This window comes from Anser brachyrhynchus, assembly GCF_964034855.1.
Source record: "Anser brachyrhynchus genome assembly, chromosome: 22".
NCBI classification, from domain to species: Eukaryota; Metazoa; Chordata; class Aves; order Anseriformes; family Anatidae; genus Anser; species Anser brachyrhynchus.
Genome location: NC_137715.1, coordinates 6,146,061 through 6,161,477, shown reverse-complemented (window position 1 = coordinate 6,161,477; position 15,417 = coordinate 6,146,061). Strand labels below are relative to the sequence as shown.

Genomic DNA, 15,417 nt, shown 5'->3' with positions numbered 1-15,417 from the left:
TCTCCACTGACAGTAGAGCTGGGTGCAGGCCTCTGTGTCTGGCCAGGTTCAGGATGGCAGCGGGAAACCACTGGGGACACTTGCCCCTTGCTGGGGCTGCCCACCTGCCAGAAGGGGCAAAAAGAGGGAAGCACACAGTGGCCATGTTGGTGTTCTTTTGCCTTACCGCTGACCAAGTGAAATGTCCTAGCCTTCACAGGCCTGCAGCTGTGAGCTAACGGCACAAGTGTGAAGCTCGCGGTGCTGGAAAACCTGTGACTGGCAATGGGGAACCTGGGGCACAGCAAAGACTGGCTGGATTCCTTTCTGACTGCTTTAACCACTGGTCCATCCCTCTCTTGAGAGCCTTGCTGTGGCAGAGGTGTGCCCCAAGGAGCAGCAGGGGGAGAGCTTTGCTCCACCCTCTGTGCTGAGGTTCAGAGGCTGCTTTGAGCTGGCAGAGGGGGAAGTGAACTCGCAAGCTTGAGCTCCCTCTTTCCGGGCACTCCGTGGGCACCCTGTGAAGGCGAGAGCGTGACATGGTCCTGCTTTTTCTGGCAGCCTTGATGGCACTGTCAGACTTTGGTGAGATGTGACTTTCAGGAGGGCAAGCTAGGGGCAAGATGGCATCCCATCATTTCTGGAGGGGGGAAATTGGAGTCCTGCCTCCCTGGAAGAACTGCAAGTGTTTTCTGTAGGGAGAGCAGGGGCTGCAGACCAGTAAAGGAGACAGTCTGGGAGATGTCAGGAGCAATAAGTGTGCAGGGAGGAATAAGCATCTAGACTTTTCCTTTGCAGATGCCTAGCATTCTTACATGCATTGTTGATAGGTATGTATGGACTCAAAGCCTGGCGAGGTACTGCTAAAAAGTCGGTAAGCTGACAGACTTGGGTATGGGAATTAAACAGCATCTGCAGAAAGAAGATTGCATGTGTACTTAGCTCAGCATTTTAAAGCCCCTGAAAAGGGAGATGGAGAGAGGAGACAGTGAGCAAGCTGGTGAAATGAGAGAGACAGGAGAGAAAGGGGGAGAACAGACACACCTTCAAGCAGTGCTGAAATGCTGTTCTGGCTTTGCAGGTCATGCACAGAAGGACTCTGTGCTGCAGTTTGCACAAGAAACCACCATCCAGGTGGGACACAATGCAACTCTGCACTGCAATTTCTCCACCAGCAGCTCTGCTCCCTACATCTTCTGGTATCAGCAGCGCCTGACCCAGTCCCCTCAGTTCTTGCTGCAGGTGAGCAAGTTCAAGCCTCATGTGCATTCCGGGAGGATCTCCTCTGTGCTCTCCGTGGAGAACTCCCAGGTGCTTCTCCACGTGCAAGATGCCAAGCTCCAGGACAGCGCTGTCTACCTGTGTGCGCTGAAACCACACTGGTGCCTGCAGCATGCAGCTTTATACAGGAAGGTGCGGGTGCTGTGAGGAGCAGCTCCCTCTCATCACAGTTTGCATGGAGCTCTGAGCTGAGCCTGCCCAACAAGGACACGTGGGGCTTGTGGTGAGCCAGGTGTGAGTGGCAGCCCCTGCTCCTGATGCCTGGCAGTGTGGTTAGCATAACCAACAGTAAGGCAAATATCCATAATGTGGAAGGGGGCTGTTAAGGTGCACCCCTGCCCCCTTGTCTCTCCCTCTCACTGGCCCCAGCATGTGGAGACACCCACCATTGTGGTGAGAAAGGGCATTAGTGTTATCACTCTAGTAATTCAACTAGTAATTTATTTGTAGTAATCTTTAGGATTTTGTAGTAATTTTTAGTATTTCTAGTAATTTCTTATGTAATAATAAATCTCTAGTTATAACCACAACCTGTGGCCAGTCCTCCTTCTGCCAAGGATCCCTAAAGAACCTGCCAGTGCTCTGTAGTGTTGGGAGACAGACCTGGGTGTAGTCAGCAGGATCCTTGTGTTAGAATAAGGAATGGTTCCCTTGATAAATGGGCCACACTGTGGAAGGGTTTTCTTGGAAATGGATGGCAAGATGCAAAGCAGGAGTGGCTAAGGTCAATACACCACAATCCAAATGCCTCAGGGAATGAATTTAATAAATGGAAGGATGCGTGTATGGTAAGGAAAGACAAAAGGAAGGAAGGAGTGTGCTGGTTGTTAGCTGCAACGTGGAAAATTGAGAAGGAATGGGCTGGAAGTTTAGAGGAAGAAAACAGAAGGTTGAAAAGGGAATTATCAGCCAAAGATACAGATGTTTTGGCTGTTGCAGAACAGTGCTTAGACGAAGTCGAGGACTTTTCAGCTTCTCACGCTACCCTCCACCAAGGAGGCTGGAGGTGCAGGTGAAGGTGGGAGGAGACACAACCGGGTAAAAAGTCCAGATTTGTTACCCGGTGTACTATGAGCCAATCCACACACAAGGTCAAGAGATTGTTTATTTCAGAATAGTTCAAGTCTGGGTACCTGGTGGTTTCCCACAAACCTGGCACCTCTTAAGACTTTTTGTTCAGCTTTCATAAAACCCGTTCTCAATACATTTGCATGTTTGTACAATCGCCACCCCTCCAAATGGTTACATGATTAGCATAGTGCTGCCATGACAGAATCATTCTGCGCATCCTCAGAGAGGAAGGGTCCTTTGTTGGGCCAGGGTCTCCCAGCACAGGGGCGTGATTTTTACTCTTGTAATTAGGATAGTACACGGTGAGTTCACATTAGAATACTCCTAATCTTTGTTTTTCAGCTGTCTATTCATATTGCGTTCCTAGGTGATATATTCGAGAGCCAAATGGAGCCGAACTCTTCTTGAACAAGTAAAAGAACACAAGGCAATGCGCACAGTCTGGAACATGAAAAATTCGAACTAGAAATTGTGACTTTAATTGTTTTCTTGAGGGTGGATTGTGAATGTAGATGGATGCCAGCAAGGGTGGCCTTCCAGTACTGATTAAAATACCATTAGCTGGAGGTAACACAAGAAAGAAAAAGGGAATAGCATAGGCAAAGGAGGGGACATCACCAGGGCAGCTGACCTAAACCAACCAAAGGGATATTCCATACCATGTGATGTCACACTCAACAATAAAAGTTGGGAAAGAGGAAGGAAAGGGGGGAGCTCTCATTATGAAGACATCTGTCCTCCCAAACGACCGCTATGAGTATTGAGGCCCTGCTTCCCAGGAGATGGCCAGACATCACTTTTTGAGGGGAAGTAGAGAATAATTTTCTTTTCACTCTGTGCTTCTGTGCGGCCCTTGCTTATTTTTCTCTCTTACTTTTCCCTTATATCAAATTTCTTTCTTCTCCCCTAGTTCTTCTGAGCAGGGGGAGCGAGGGAGTGGTTGCGGTGGAGTTTACCAAAGGAACATAAGACAGACCACTTGTCAGGGCAAGGCACATGCTGCAGCTCCTGCTCCTGCCGAGATTCACTGGCATTGTTATCTTTGGAAATTTTCTGGGATTTTGTGTAATTCTTCTTAGAAATGGACAACTCTATTCGTCAAACAACACGTTGCTTCACTCCTGCAGACTCGCCACATGCTCACTGCCACGTGCCAAAGAATGTGGACTGCACAGCTCTGTACAGCACAGCAGAGCTCTGTAGCTACACCGGTGAGCTGCCATGCAGATCCCAAGCTTCTCCATGAACAATCTCCTTCTGTATCAGGACTCCACAGGCAGTGAAGAGGATTCACTGCTTCGTGCGGTAAATTTTTTTGAGAGAGGGAGAAAGTTCACACTGCCTGGGGGGTATAAAAGGAACAGTTGGGGTCTGCAGGGCTTGGAGTGTCATTCCTTTGGGTGTCTGAGAGCTCCACGTTTGAGGTGTGCTGAGGGAGGTATGGGGGAAGACAACACAACTAGCCAGGTGCTGCCAAGCCAGACAAGGTGTTAGGGGTGGTGATAGAGGCGGCCCAAGCATCAGGGAAGCAGAGAGTGCCAGGAATGTGGTCGTGGGTGGGTGCCCCCTGTGGCCCATCAGTGTGAGTGCACGTGACCCACTGAACCCACATGCTTTTCCCTGATGACTCCCCACCCTTTAGCCTATGGAACAGGTTGTCCTTGTCCCCTCTGGGCTTGTGACATCCCACACCACACTGGAGCCCCGTTCCTCTTGCAAATGCTACGTTATCCCACCAGAACAGGACACAGCCAGAAACCCTGGGCTGCTGCGTAGCATGGTTCCTCCCTTCTTTCTGGGGATGTGGGAGAGAAATCGAGGTGTCTTCTCCTCACACAGGAAATAGGAACATCCCCATGCACCTGAGGGCCCCAGGGTAAAAAGAACAAGCTCAGTGGGCAAGACTGCCCTGACATCAGCCATGGCCAAACAGTGCGTGTGCAGAAGAGAAGGCAGTTGTAGCTGGGGAGGTGAGGACCCCTCTGGGAGAGGAGATGAGAGCAGCCCCTTCCCCTGATGTGGCCCCCAGAGTTCCCAGGACCCCTGACTGTGACAATCCTCAATGGTTGCTCCTGCTGGAGGAGGGAGAAACCCCAGGGGGCATTTTGGGCACAGTCAGACCAGAACATTTCTCGTCACTGAATCTCCCCTTGTTCCCCCAGCAGAGTCATTTCCGGCAGCTCTGTTCTCTCGGGGCTGGGAGGTGCTTTTCTGACTCTCTCTCCCTCAGCAAACAGGAGGGTCGGTCTCAGCATGCACCGCGGGTATCTCGTCCTCACTGCCTTCCTGGGGCAACTGCTGGGTAAGTGCTGGCTTTTAATCAAGACATAAATCTTCTTTCCCCAGGAAGCCCTCATCAGCCTTACCATGTTTATGTGGGGACCAACTCTTGAATCACAGGGAAAATGTTGGTAAATGTTGGCTCCCATTTCTGGTTCTTGGACCGGTTCCTTCAAGATGCTGTTATTCTTCAAAATGAGAAGAAAATGCAGAGAGGAGAGACCTGAGGCGCGTCTCCTTTTTTTTTTTTTTTTCTTGTACTTTCTGTCCTTTTATTTCTGCCTCTCTCTTCTGGTCCACCTACTGTCACCAGAGAAGATTTCATCAGTCTCTGCAGTCCCTCATTTCTCCCTTTCCTACAGAAACAGCCGGATTGTGTCCAAGTGGATACAGGGACATGAAAGCTCTCCTCCCATGGATATTACCAGGGTGTCCAGTCTGTCTTCTGCCTGATGTGTTCTGCCTGATGTGTTCCTGCCATGGCCTCCAATGTCCTCCTGCTTGTCTCCACAGCCAGGGCTCCCTCCTGCCACCACTCACCTCAGCTTTGTGTGTACTGATGGGCCTTGGAGGCCCCTGAGATGAGAGGGATGAGGAAGCAGGTTGAACCTTTTCCCAGTAGCTGCACGGGTGCCTCAACCTGCTGGAGGATGCTGGACCCAGCACACAAAGCCAGGCATGACAGGCTGTGCCCTGGTCCTCTGGGCAGAAGGAGAGCAGGCAGGAGGAGCAGGCACACAGCACAGCTCTCCTCAGGGTCCGCTCTGGCCAGGGAGCTCTGAGCTCTGCCCCCAAACCACCTTGCTGTGCCCAGGCCTCAGGACCCTTCAGCCCAGTAAAGGACAGGGAGACTTATCTCCCACAGGTCTCAATTCACTCCTGTTTGGCTGCCTGGAGATTTCCCCACAGAGCTGCTGACCTTCTCTTTCTTCCAGGAACCATGGGGCAGGTGTCCGTCTCCCAGGAAGAAGGACAAGTCACCGTGGAACAGGGAAACACCTTCCAGACCAATTGCACATACCAGAGCTCCAACTTTCAGAGCTTATTCTGGTACCAGCAGAAGAAGGGAAAAGCCCCTCAGCTGATTTCTTATCAAGCAGGAAAGGGCACCAAGCAGAAGGACCGTTTCACCACGGAGCTGAACACTGATGGGAAATACAGTGTTCTGCGGCTGAAGGGAGTTGAGCTCTCTGACAGCGCCTTGTACCTCTGTGCTGTGAGTGACACCCTGGTGCACGGAGCTGCCCTGGCTGAGCAACAACCCCGGATGGGGAGGGGATGTGTGTGTGCAAGGCAGAGCTCTGGGATGGGGCCCTCAGCTCTCCCCTGGCTGCGCTGCTTCCCCTGTTCACTCCAAGAGCTGACAGCCATATTCTCTTTCTCAAACGGGATGGTGTCTGTGGCTGAGCAGAGAGGGCTGACCCCGACTGGCTGACCTGGACCGCAGGGCTCTACTTTCCCCTCTTCCCGGTCTGACAGAATAGGACAGAGTCTGCTGGGAAATGAGACTCCCCTAGGGGCTGGCTCTCAGCCCCTCAGCCCCAGGGTGAGTAAATTCCTGCCAGCCCATGATAAAGCAGCTTGCTTCGAGCCCTGGCCAGCCCAGCCCAGAGACCCCTAGAAGTAGTTCTGACAGAGATTTGCAGGGTTCTTCTCTCTCTTCAATGAGTCAGTCAATAAATTGGATTTGCATCCCAGCCACCAGGTTTTCTCCAGACCTTCAGCCAGTCCATGTCCAAAGCCTGTGCCTAAGGGACAGAACAAATAGAGCAGCCCTTAGTGCCAAAGGCCCAAGAGCTCTCCATGTTCATCACAGCAAGCAATCAGAGCAAGAGATAAATGAAGACTTACAGCCCACTGAGTTTGTTGATGTCTCCTCAGGGGAGCTGGAGGCATGTGTGATCATCCTCAGCCCCTGCACAGGGAGCAGTGTCATAATGACCAGCTCCTGCGGCAGTGGGGGATTGCATGTCTGGGACAAGCTGGGTGTCCTGCAGGCTGCAAATGCCGAGACCTGGCAGGAGAAACGAGGCTGTGCTGATGAAGCTTCCTCTGTCTCACAAAGCATGTTGAATGTGGTGTTTTGATGTCCTCAGACTTGAGGAAACTCTTTTGTTTGCTTGCAAGAGCAAGAATTGAAGCAACCCGGAGAAAGAAAAGCTTGGCCGAGGCAGCTCCCAGCAGGGGGCAGCCATGGGCCCTCTTTCCTCTGTGCTCTCGCGGAAGGCAGCACCAGCCTCAGCCTTGTCTCAAATTACTACTGCTGAAATTACAACATGAAACCTCAGTCTGACATCATCCCCTTCTGAAACCTTAGAGCCATGGCAAAGGAGAACAGGACCTTTGGGGCTGAATTCATTCTTCTGAGCTTAACAGACCATCCCGGCTGGCACATCATCCTCTTTGTCATTACCTTCTCCTCATCTCTCTGAAGGCTATGGGGAATGGCCCCCCTTTGTCACTGTGGGGAGTGACCAGCCCCTGAAAGAAACTTTGCTTCCTGCTCACCTTAGGAGCATGGGTGCGGAGGGGGTACCAGGAACACCATTGTCCGTTTCTGCTCTGGTGCTGGGCCCCTTCTGAGCCTGGCCTGTGGGGCTATAATGCTGAGCAAGATCCTTGACTGTATCCAAACACGTTCCCTTTTCCCTTGTCTTTCACTCACCACAAGACATTTCCTTCTTATGGCTCCCACCCCATCACAGTTCCCATTCTCTGAGGACGTTTCTGTCAATATATATATTCTTTACCAAGCAGTGAATGGCAAGTGAGTTAAGGCACTCAAAAAGGCTCCCCATGGAAGTGGTCACAGCAACAAGCCTGCCTGGAGTCAAGAAGCATTTAGACAACACTCTCAGACCTGTGGTTTCATTTGCAGATAATCCTGCGTGAAGCTAGAGGAGATGGACTTGATGATCCTTGTTTGTCTGTTCTAACTTAGGATATCCTAGAGTTCTGTTATTCTATGGTTTTCAGAGACAACGAGATGCTATGTGGACAACGTCTTTTTAAAATGTTGTTCTTGTTCTCCTCAGGTAACTTATGCTGCAGGCTGGGAATAGGAAAGATGGAATCAACAAGTTGACCTGTTCTCTAGAAGGATTTTGTCGTTTCCAAGACAAAGTTGAATCTCCAAATTGTGAGTGTGCTCCTCCGTCTCAGACTTCAGTGTTAGCCAGGAGACAATTCTGGCTCAGGAGCACCTATTGATTATTGCTGTAACTCTGGCAATAGATGTGTTATGTGTAGAAGGTCTCAGTCCCTGGGTGAGAGCTGGGGCTGGGGCGCAGGCTAAGGCCAGACCCCAGAGAGGCCTGGCTAAAGTCTCCATCCAGTGATGGACCTGCACCATCTAGGAGGCTGGCCAGGCCAGGCTGAAAAGATTAGGCGAGGCCAGGCACAGGCACACATGCAGCAGAGCTGGGGCAGGGCTATGCTAGGCCTGAGCTTGTGCAGAGACCCCGGGTGAGGGGTCAGTACAGAGCTGGGAGCAGAGGTTATCCTGGGCTTTGGTGGTCTTGGTTCTGATGCTTGTTGCCCTTGTGCTGCCACTTGAGCCAGCACTGCCTCCCAGAGAACCTGGCCTGTGGAGAGGTCCCCCCACCCTCACACCATGGAGCAATAGCCCCATCCTCCGTCTTGGTCCCGTGGCACTGGCAGCATGTACAGTCTGTGTGAAAGCAAAGTACCCCCACACCACAGGGCCCCGAGGTGTGTGCAGATGTGGGAAGGCCCTGGCCTGGTTTTGGGGAGTAGCGGTGCTGCCTGGAGCACAAGGGCCACTTCATCCTCACGGCTCTGGGAATGACAGAGGAGCTTGATGCCTGAGACAAGATCCCCCAGTGTGTGCCCTGTAGTTGGGCCAATGCATGCCCTGTGCCATTCAGGGCCCATACACAGATTCTGCTGAGTGCACACTCAGGTCCCATTCTCACTGCTATGTCTCAGCGGACACTGGGATATCTGCACCCACAGAATGTCTTTTCTGGAGCATGGTGGGGTTGTGCCACCTATGGGGCCTCTGAGTTCCAGGGCTTGATGAAAGCTGATCCATGCTTGGGGAAAAGAAAGCAAGACCGAGCAGCCATGAGGGCATGTTTGGGCTTCAGTCCCTGTCCTTGCCCTGCCTTCATAAAAAGAGCTGGTTTCACAGGGACTGGGGGCTCCAGTGTGTGACCTGATGTGACTGGTAGTCACATCAGGCAGTACGAACTTGTGGATCGCCTCAGCCCTACACATCTTGGCAACAGCTGGGCCATGCCAGATGCTGTGTTGAAGGGTGATGGGGATGCACAGGGAAGCTCTACCTGCTCTCCATGCCCAGACATGATGCCCATGACCAGGTGGTGGAGGAAAGGTGAAAGTGGAGTAGAGATAGAGGGTCTTCCCCAAGACAATTAACCATTCCCAGTTTCTACAATCCTTTGGGATCATCTTTGTCTGAGCCTCCATCCCCAGCACAGCTCCACCCAAAGCAAGAGGAACACTCTTCCCCAAGAGCTGGGGCCTCCAATGTCAACAGCACTTGTCTAGGCGGAGACGTCACAAGTCACAAGTCAAGGACTGGTGTCCATTGGCTGTGGAAGAACTAGGGATGTCTTCCTCAGCTTCAACAGACAGTGCCTGAAAGATGAATTGCTGCAGTATGTCCTGCATTCCAGTGCCTAGAGGCATAAGGCAGTGCCCTCAACCTATTCCCCACTAAGGAACGGTTTTCTCCCTTGGCCATCTGTATTCAGAGGAAAAGACCACACAGGGACACACTCAGGGTTGCTGCAAATGTTTATCAAGTCTCAGGGGGAAATGAGGTGACTCCAAGAGGAGGCCCCAAGATCGTAGCACAGCAGGAGCAGACAAAAATCTGTTCGGCTTTTCCAATGGCAGACTTGCAACAGGGCATCAATCTACCTGGCCCACAAGTGGAGAGGGGCTAGCAGGTCACTCCAGGCTGGTTTCTGGGGGCCTTACGGAAAGCAGAGGGCAAGAAAGAAAAGAAAGGAAAAGAGTGTGTGGAAAACAGGATAGATATACATCGGCCATGTTGTCATAGAATCCAGGCTGGCCCCTTCCTGCCTGTCTTTACAGGACAAGTCAGAAATGGTCAGCTCCTCTTAAAACAGCGGCACAAAGTCTGTTCTTCCGTCCATTTTTGTCCAGCAGCATGTTCTGAGTTCCTAGGGTCCTGGTCTGGGGCACTGTCTGGCATCTTTAGCAGGGGCGGCACCTGCTGCCACAGTAGCGGCTGGTAATACAGGAGAGGTCACAGCACCCAGAGTTGATGGGGACTCCGTCACAGCTGAGGATGCTGCCAACGGCAGCAGAGGTGGAGGATCCCACAGCAGTGTTCTGTGGGAAGGAGCTGAGGATGGGGCCGGGCAGGGTCACCACCACAGGAGAGGGCTCAATGACGATGGTGGAGTTCTGGCACTGCCTGACGCAGGGCTCGTTGCAGCTGCTGGCCAGCGGGGTCGGGCCGCAGGGCTGGCACGGCCGGCACTGGTCGTAGCAGGACATGTCTGGGGGCAGGAGGTTCACCTGGGAGAGAGGGCAGGGAGGAAGCAGAACATGGGCATGCATGAGGAAAAGCATGTCACCACACCCTGAGGGAACCAAGGCACAGGCAGTGCTGTGAGCTGGAGGCTGTGCAGGGATGTGCCAGGGCTTTTTGGCCTCACCCTGCCAGAGCCCAAAAAGAACCACCAGAGCCTGGCTACACTCTAGGCTCCAGCCCAGGAGCCATCATACTAAAGGCCCAGTCTTCCTCCATGACAAACCTTCTACCCCTTGACTCTCCCACAACCAGCAGCCCCAAGATTTGGCATGGAACACAGCTGAGAGCAGCTGAAAGGTCCATGTAGTTGAGATCTGCTTTTGGAGAGTGAGGGGGACAAGAAGGGGCTTCACACTCACCTTGTTCCCAAGGAGAAGAAGGCCAGAGAAGTGGATGAGAGAGCACGGAGATGGGCTGGCTTTTATAGTGGGCCTTAGCTGCCCCATGTTCAGAGGCATCCCTTGAAGCAGGGACTATTTTCTGACAAGCTACTCGTGCATGCAAAACATCCCACCTAATGATACGGGATGTGTGTTGCCTTCCTGTGATGCTGCTTTTCATTTCCTGCTTTATGCCCTTTCCCCAGAGAAGGCAACTTCTGAGTGGCTGGTAGGGAGGCCCAAGTATTTCCAGGCAACACACATCAGTGTGGGCAGAAGACTCAGCTCACGTGCTGGAAGAGTCCAGGAAAGGCAAATGAGGTCAGCTTGGGTGACTCCCTAGGGGCTCTTTGGGGCCCTTTTGCCTACAGGTGACCCAGCTCCTGCCTGTGACCCTACCCTTCCTGACACTGCCCACAGGGAAAACCTGATGGCCTGTTTTGCCTCCTCCTGCTCTGACCCAGGGATATCTGTATGGGGCGAGAGGTTGTGCAGGGCTCTTTCTGGATCCCAAAAGAAAGGCCCAACAGGACATTGTCTGTTTTAGTTAGAAGGAATAAGAACATGAATGTAGACAGAAAGTAAACCTTTCATGTTGTCCTGGTTCCAGTTAGGACAGAGTTAAGTAGCTCATAGTAGCTGGTAGGGTGCTATGTTTTGGATTAGGATGAGAAGAGCGCTGATAACATGCTGATGTTTTAATTGTTGCAGAGCAGTGTTTACACCAGGCCAAGGACTTTTCGGCTTCTCGCTCTGTCCTGCCAGCGAGCAGGCTGGGGGTGCAGCAGGAGCTGGGAGGGGACAGACCCAGGCAGCTGAGCTGACCCAAACTGGCCAAAGGGGTATTCCATACCATCTGACGTCATGCTAAACAATATATAGGGGTGGCTGGCCGGGGTGGGGGGGCCGGCTGCTCGGGAATAGGCTGGGCATCGGTCAGCGGGTGGTGAGCAATTGCATTGTGCATCACTTGTTTTCTTACACATTATTATTGTTAATACTATTACCATTATCACTATTATTATTATTATTGTTATTATTATTTTCCTGTCTTAATAAACTGTCTTTATCTCAACTCACAGGCTTCACTTTCCCGTTTCTCTCCCCCATCCCAGAGAGGGAGGGGGGAGGGTGAGCGAACGGCTGTGTGGTGTTTAGCTGCCAGCCGGGTTAAACCACAACAGTCTTTTTGGCGCCCAACGTGGGGCCCGAAGGGTTGAGATATCGACAAATCTGACCAGAGTGTGTTAAACTAAAATTGGTATAAGTATTGGACCTGCTTAATAGTTGCTAGTCACGATGTTGATTGCCTTAATCTCCAGTCTGCTGTACCTGTATTCCAAATTGAGTTTTATGGTGCGTTACTTTCTGTATGTGCTCCCTGTTGCACTGTTTATCCTTTCCGGGCCCTGGTTTAAGATTGTTATGGTACTGTGCGGTGTAACAATGGCTTATGAAATGATGAAATATCTGGTCACGACTTTAACCTGGTATTTGTACTCAGCACTGACGTCGACTCTATACTTTGGAACCCATATCTCGGAAACTATTAGCAATTACACCTATTGCCTGTTTTCGTTAGGGAGCCAATCTGTGAAGGGGACAGGGGAAGACGTTTCCCTACCTGTTCACTCTCCCTTTCTCCTTCACCACCACTCTCTTATCCCCCGAGTTAGTTACGGTGGTTCTCCGAGATGTTGAATATCCTTGGGATACTCAGACCAGCCTGCTCTTGTTGTTATGTCTCCTGAATGCGCTTCAGATTTTGTGGAGGGTTAAACAACTACTTAGGAATCTCATCCGGAGATCTGTCTTGAGGCGGGATAGTTGCGAGTGGCAGGGAGTGTGGGAGGATATGGGCAGGTTTCTAGAGCAGTGGTCACCTCCAGTGTTTTGGACATTCACCCCTGAACAACTGCAAAATCCTAAAAAGCTGGCAGAATGCTTGAAAAAAAGGTGTCATGACTCTGGCAGTTCCAAAGTGACACAAATCACTGTAGCGTGCTGGGGTCTGGCTTGTGCCTATCGAGCTGCAATTGATGTTATTAGCAACCTAGCTCCAGCTCCTGCAGCCGCTCCAGCTGCAGCTCCTGCAGCCGCTCCAGCTGCAGCTCCTGCAGCCGCTCCAGTTCCAGCTCCTGCAGCCGCTCCAGCTCCAGCTCCTGCAGCCGCTCCAGTTCCAGCTCCTGCAGCTATTCCAGCTGCAGCTCCTGCAGCCGTTCCAGTTCCAGCTCCTGCAGCTACTCCAGCTCCAGCTCCTGCAGCCGCTCCAGTTCCAGCTCCTGCAGCTACTCCAGCTCCAGCTCCTGCAGCCGCTCCAGCTCCTGCAGCCGCTCCAGCTCCAGCTCCAGCTCCTGCAGCCGCTCCAGTTCCAGCTCCTGCAGCTACTCCAGCTCCAGCTCCTGCAGCCGCTCCAGCTCCTGCAGCCGCTCCAGTTCCAGCTCCTGAAGCTACTCCAGCTCCAGCTCCTGCAGCCGTTCCAGTTCCAGCTCCTGCAGCCGCTCCAGCTCCTGCAGCCGCTCCAGCTCCAGCTCCTGCAGCTACTCCAGCTCCAGCTCCTGCAGCCGCTCCAGCTCCTGCAGCCGCTCCAGCTCCAGCTCCTGCAGCCGTTCCGGCTCCTGCAGCCGCTCCAGCTCCTGCAGCCGCTCCAGCTCCAGCTCCTGCAGCTACTCCAGCTCCAGCTCCTGCAGCCGCTCCAGCTCCTGCAGCTACTCCAGCTCCAGCTCCTGCAGCCGTTCCGGCTCCTGCAGCCGCTCCAGCTCCTGCAGCCGCTCCAGCTCCAGCCCCTGCAGCCGCTCCAGCTCCTGCAGCTGCCCCAGCTCCTGCAGCTGCCCCAGCTCGTGCAGCTGCTCCCACTCCTGTGGCTGGGTCAGAGAAACGAGCTGTAGCAGTGCAAGTTGACCCCGCAGAGGGTATCCCAACCCCTGTGGCAGACCCTGTGTCTGGGTCAGAGAAACGAGCTGTAGCAGTGCAAGTTGACCCCGCAGAGTGTATTCCAAGCCCTGTGGCAGACCCTGTGGCTGGGTCAGAGAAACGAGCTGTAGCAGTGCAAGTTGCCCCTGTAGACAAGGTGAAAAAATGGTATAGAGGCTCAGGTCGTTTAAAACGCAGACAGTCTTCTGCTAAGTCTGGGCGAAGTGAAGACGAGGCTGGGCCATCAAAGGTGCAGGAGACTGAAGATGAGGATGAGGATGGCGAAAAATCAACAGTAACTACCCGGACTCCATACCAGCCATCAAAGGTGCAGGAGACTGAAGATGAGGATGAGGATGTCGGAAAATCAACAGTAACTACCCGGACTCTACACCGGCCATCAAAGGTGCAGAAGACTGAAGATGAGGATGAGGATGTCGAAAAATCAACAGTAATTACCCGGACTCTATACCAGCGTGAGCTACGAGATGTGCGAAAAGATTTTGGTCGCTGTATAGGCGAGCAGCTTGTCACCTGGCTGCTCCGGTGCTGGGACACGGGAGCCAATTATGTGGAATTGGAGGGCAAGGAAGCCAGGCGGCTGGGATCCCTTGCTAGGGACGCATGCATTGACAAAGCAATTGGAGATGGAGCACAATCTCGCAGCCTCTGGAGGCGTCTCCTGTCAGCTGTGAAGGAAAGGTATCTCTTCAAGGAAGAACTTGTATGTTTACCAAGCAAATGGACCACCATGGAGAAGGGAATTCAGTACCTGAGGGAATTGGCCGTACGGGAAGTAATTTATAAGGACCTAGATGACGCACAAACATCCGCAGATCCAGATGCAGTCCAGTGTACACCACCCATGTGGCGGAAGTTTGTACGGAGTGCCCCATCATCATATGCCAACTCATTGGCAATACTAGCCTGGAAAACGGAGGAGAATCCCACAGTGAATGAAGTGACTAAAATACTCCGGCAGTACGAAGGAAATCTCTCCTCTTCCCTAAAGGCCTGTGTCTCAGCTGTGGAGAAACTCTCTGAAGAGGTCCACCAACTTAAAGAGAATTTATCTTCCCCTCCACCTGAACGAACCAGTGTCCACCAGCTAAAAGAGAATGCTTTAGAGAAACTTTCTGAAAAGATCCACCAACTTGAAGAAAGATTATCTTCCCCTTCACCTGAACGAACCAGTGTCCACCAGCTAAAAGAGAATGCTTTGGAGAAACTTTCTGAAAAGATCCACCAACTTGAAGAAAGATTATCTTCCCCTTCACCTGAACGAACCAGTGTCCACCAGCTAAAAGAGAATGCTTTGGAGAAACTTTCTGAAAAGATCCACCAACTTGAAGAAAGATTATCTTCCCCTTCACCTGAACGAACTAGTGCCCACCAGCTAAAAGAGAATACCTTGGAGAAACTTTCTGAAGAGATCCACCAACTTAAAGAGAGTTTATTTTCCTCCCCACCTGTACAAACCAGTGTCTCAGCTATTAGGGGTAAACGTTCATCTATGCAAGGAAGACAATATGGTGGGCACACACACCGCGCCACCCTGTGGTTTTACCTACGTGACCATGGAGAGGACATGAGAAAATGGGATGGAAAATCTACTGCGACCCTAGAGGCACGGGTACGTGAATTGCAAAGGAAAACAATTGGGAAAAAGGAGTTCTCTGAAAGGTTTGCTGCTCCAACTTCCAGCAGGCAGTCCTTTAAACACAGAAATGAAGATTCTGACCAGGACTAGAGGGGCCCTGCCTCCAGCCAGGGGGAGGAAAGGGACAATCGAGTTTATTGGACTGTGTGGATTCGATGGCCTGGCACGTCAGACGCACAGAAGTATAAGGCTTTGGTAGACACCGGTGCACAATGTACTCTAATGCCATCAAGCTATAAAGGGCCAGAGCCCATCTGTATTTATGGTGTGACGGGGGGATCCCAGCAGTTAACTGTATTGGA

The 15,417-nt window shown here is 52.1% G+C and overlaps 2 protein-coding genes and 1 gene segment (V, D, J or C); 2 read left to right on the top strand and 1 right to left on the bottom strand.

Moving 5' to 3' along the window:
• The window catches only part of LOC308181526 (M1-specific T cell receptor alpha chain-like), a 401,071-nt gene that overhangs the window by 152,256 nt on the left and 233,398 nt on the right, over positions 1–15,417 (top strand). The gene's annotated exons all lie outside the window — the stretch shown is intronic.
• Positions 54–15,417, top strand: part of LOC308181546 (T cell receptor alpha variable 13-1-like) — a 40,779-nt gene continuing 25,415 nt past the window's right edge. The window contains exons 1-2 of the V gene segment in view: positions 54–564; positions 1,061–1,392.
• On the bottom strand, positions 8,800–11,132 carry LOC308181581 (feather keratin Cos2-3-like). Its single transcript, XM_080564970.1, has 2 exons — positions 10,522–11,132; positions 8,800–10,146 (listed from the first exon to the last, which is right to left on the bottom strand). The coding sequence occupies exons 1-2, from the start codon at positions 10,618–10,620 to the stop codon at positions 9,820–9,822; spliced, it is 426 nt and encodes a 141-aa protein (XP_080421096.1). The 5' UTR covers positions 10,621–11,132; the 3' UTR covers positions 8,800–9,819.

Coding starts and splice junctions, on each gene's coding strand:
- LOC308181581 (XM_080564970.1), bottom strand. CDS start 10,620: ATGCCTCTGAACATGGGGCAGCTAAGGCCCACTATAAAAGCCAGCCCA. Junction 10,147..10,521: donor TTCTTCTCCTTGGGAACAAG/GTGAGTGTGAAG, acceptor CCTCTCTCCCAG/GTGAACCTCCTGCCCCCAGA.